The following is a 4,133-nucleotide window of genomic DNA, read 5'->3' as shown; positions in this document are numbered from 1 at the left end:
GGCAACAGAGACAGTATCTGGGACTGATGTCTGTATGTGTGTAGATAAGAGTGGTGTGTGTGTGTGTGTGTGTGTGTGTATCATCATCATTATCATTTAGCATCTGTCTTCCATGCTGGCATGGGTTAGACAGTTTGACTGGAACTGGTAACGTGGAGAGCTGCACCAGGTTCCAGTCTTGTTTTGGCATGGTTTCTATGGCTGGATGCCCTTCCTAACGCCCAACCACTCCAAGAGTGTAATGGATGTTCTTAATGTGCCAATGGCATGGGTGCTTTTACATTCCACCAGCAAGGGTTCCATGCTTAGAGAAATATATGTTGCATGCATCTTTATATTCTATATACATTTTCCATACTGGTATGTGTTGGACAGTTTAACAAAATTCAACAAGCCACAGGGCCATATTGAGCTCCAGTGTCAGCTTTGGGTGTGTGTGTGTGTGCTTTTGTGATATTCTCTAGGCATGGAACCCTTGCTGGTGGAATGTAAATGCACCTATGCCAGTGGCACATTAAGAACACCCATTACACTCTTGGAGTGGTTGGGTGTTAGGAAAGGCATCCAGCCATAGAAACCAGGCCAAATCAGACTGGAACCTGGTGCAGCTCTCCAGCTTACCAATTCTCATTCCTAAGGTATTTTTCGATGTCATTATTATTATTATTAATGTCACTGCCTGGAATCGAACTCAGAATCTTGGGGTTAGTAGCTTGCGCTCTTAACCACTACACCACGGGCATATGGCGTGGTGGTTAAGAGCACAGACTACTAACCCCAAGATTCTGAGTTCGATTCCAGGCAGTGACCTGAATAATATTAACATCAAAAAATACCTTAGGAAGGAGAACCCAGGTTCGAAATTTCCCAAGACACCTGATGAAGGCTGGAGGGTATATCAGCCAAAACGTTGTGTTAACAACAAACAAGATGAGGACAAATATCCGTCAAATGGAAATAATGTATAAAAAATACTCCAAAATAATTAAAAATAAAAACCCCATCAAATATCTGCAATGCATCAGTCCCAGGAATTTCAAATAAAGCATTCCCAACCTGTGGTTTTACAAATTGCTTCCCAGAATTTGTTGATATGAGAGGAATTTGTTCCCTTTGACCCATCCCCTAAATGCTGAGTCAACGGTCAAAGGTGAGTAGTGTGGATGAGAGGGGAGAAAAACCCAACTTACCTTTTTCTTCTTTCGATAATCCTGTTTTTCCTTTTTCTCGGCAACACAGCCATCCACTCGTCTTTCAATATCAATGGAGACCACAGCAAATGGGCGACTGGCCATCTGCTCCAGCTCGGCAAACATACGCTAGGAAAAGGAAACACAGCATTAGGGCAATTGGAAAAGGTTCCGTTTGTGACAGCTGGTGAGGTGTGGCAGATGACGGGGTGGAGGAGCTGTTACAAGTGTGGGACAGTGGTGGTGGTGGTGCGGAAGGAGGTAGTTATGATGTGTAGGAGAGCTGGTAGTGTAGGGCATGTTGTGGAGTGGGGGAACATTATTACATTGTATGTGACAGCCAGTAGAATGAGGGCAGGTGGTGGTGGACAACAATGATGATGATGAAGATGATGATGATGGCAAAGATGCAAACAGCCCGGCTTACCTGTCGTCTCCTGTAGACATCATACTTTTGTTTGATTTTCCAGAATATTGCTGCAATCAGTAGCAATGATAGGAAACAACTGAAATGTAGAGAGAAGACGGATATATTACAGAGAGAGAGAGAGTGGGGGGGGGCAGACACATCGTTGAATCACTGGTAGCATAGAGAGGACAGACACATCACTGAGCTAATTAGATTACTCTAGAACAATCATGGACAAACTATAGCCCACAGGACTTTCCAAATACCGTGTCTAATGAAAAATTATCTTGATTTTTTCTAAAAGTACAGTTTGTTTCTTGTAAAAGGTTTCCCTTGTCTGCTCTGGAAAGTAGAAAGTGTAACATTTCAAAATAAATGTTGTTGCTGCTGCTGAATAAATACTAAAACTGACATGACAGCATTTGATAGTGGAGCTGTGAGTTCAATACTTGCTTATTAGCCTACTTCAACCTTAGTTGGGGCCCATACAGTACAATGCATCCCAATGGTAACATGAACCTCACTGGGATTTGAACCTAGAACAAGGAGTAGAGTCTAGAACAGTGGGACATTTGATATAATACACAACCATTTCTGGCACTTTGTCTTGACAGAATCGATAGAGTAATGGACAAAAAGTACCTTGTGCAATCTATTTGGACCACTCTACATTGTGAGTTCAAATCCTACCAAAGTCAGTTTCAGCATTCATCATTCCAGGATGTGTGGCTTTGTGGCAATTTCAAACAACAACAATAATAATAATAATTCTTTCTTTTTCACATGGCCTCAACTTCGGCAACAAACATTTTAAATACCATTGTGTCTGTGATAAACATTCAAACCAAGAAACATGATATTTTGAAAGTTAATTACTAAATGTAGTTAGAGCTGTGGTAATTATGTTTAGTAATAACAGCACTTGGAAAAAAACATGTGAAAGAGTGAGGAACACAATAGACTTATCTTCACAACAATTAGTAAACAATTCCAGAGTTTGGTCAGGATTCTTTGACCGAAAAAGTCAACCAGAAACAGGATTCCTTCCTTTCCATCACAATCAACTAATTTGTTCTCCACCCTTTACCCATCCTGACCATCACTCTTTACCTCGCATTTTACACTCTATTATATTAAACAACCATTGATCCTAAACTGAGGTCCACATGACCCTTGGGGGTCAAAGTTAAAATTTCTAAGCCATAAAATTGTTTATATTTACTTCTACGATTGACAAAATATTTTAGCAATTTAAAAAAAATTTTTTTTTACATACAGTTCCTAATTATATTTGATTATAAAAATGTAATAGGATTTTTAAACATGGAATGGTTTTGAGGGTCCACTTGAGTAAAACAGAAATGAAAGGGGTCCGTAGGCAAAAAAAAAAAAAAAGGGGGTTGTGAAACACTGTATTATATTAAACAACCATTGGACTCGTCAGGATTGCTCTCAACAATTTGAGCAATGCTAGTCCTGCATGCAGACATTCCATGTGTGTGTGTGTGTTCAGTCATGCATGTGTATGTGATTTACATTCAGTCAGTCATGCACGTGTATATGCAACAAATATGTTTCTCCTAAATTGCGAACTCGCAAGAAGTTGTGCAATTAAAGCAATGGTGCGGTTGTGCTGGTGGTGAAAGGTGCAGTGGTGACGACGGTGGTGGCTATGAAGCAGGTAGCGGCGGTTGGGGGAGGTGGAGCATGAAAGGTGTAAGGTTTCTAGTTGGAAATAGCTACGTAACTGAGAATAGCGGTGGTGGTGGTGGAGATGTGTGTGGAGAGAGAGAGAGAGAGAGAGAGAGAGAGAGAGAGAGGGGAGTGTTATTGCAATCGGTTAAACTCTCTCAACACCATCCTCTCCCCCCCTACACACACACACGCCACACATCGTTAACAATACATATTTGCATGTGTGTGTGTGTGTGTGTGTGTGTGTGTGTGTGTGCGCATGCATGTGTGCACAGGTATGCATGTACGCACATTCCTCTCATGACTACTTCCAAATTCTCATTTACGGAATTTTGGTTGGTTACAGTCATCAGTTCACTGAAACAGATGGTTTACAGCCTTCACTTCCACCCTAACTACCTCACGCACGTGTGTGTGTGTGTGTGTGTGTGTGTTATTAGGTATGGCTACATTAAGAAGAAAGAGAACTCAATACATGTCATGATTTTAATGTCCTCTTTTCCAAGCTTATATGGATCAGATGAAGCTCCCAGAAGTAGATTATTATATATCCTCACACACACACACACAAAGCCCCTGTGTTGGTGCCACATAAAAAGCACTGGTGGTATGGAAAAAGCTACCAGTACATTCTGTAAAATGGTTGGCATTAGGAAACCATACCAAAACAGACAATTGGAGCCTGGTGCTACTCTCCGGCTTGCCAGCTCTTGTCAAACCATCCAACCCATGCCAGCATGGAAAACAGGCATTGAATAATGATGATCATGATCTCTCTCTCACACACACACACACACACACACACACACACACACACACACACACACACACACACACAC

The 4,133-nt window shown here is 41.4% G+C and overlaps 1 protein-coding gene across 1 annotated transcript in view; it reads right to left on the bottom strand.

The window, feature by feature from the left end:
• The window catches only part of LOC106868615 (attractin-like protein 1), an 82,747-nt gene that overhangs the window by 6,505 nt on the left and 72,109 nt on the right, over window positions 1–4,133 (bottom strand). The window contains exons 25-26 of the mRNA XM_052972611.1: window positions 1,618–1,696; window positions 1,191–1,319 (exon numbers count right to left, since the gene is read on the bottom strand). Of these exons, the coding sequence (XP_052828571.1) occupies window positions 1,191–1,319; window positions 1,618–1,696 (208 nt within the window). The remainder of the gene's footprint in view (window positions 1–1,190; window positions 1,320–1,617; window positions 1,697–4,133) is intronic.

The sequence above is a fragment of the Octopus bimaculoides genome, chromosome 14 (assembly GCF_001194135.2).
Source record: "Octopus bimaculoides isolate UCB-OBI-ISO-001 chromosome 14, ASM119413v2, whole genome shotgun sequence".
Lineage (NCBI taxonomy): Eukaryota > Metazoa > Mollusca > Cephalopoda > Octopoda > Octopodidae > Octopus > Octopus bimaculoides.
Note: the sequence above shows the minus strand (reverse complement) of the source record. Positions and strands in the feature narration are given on the sequence as shown.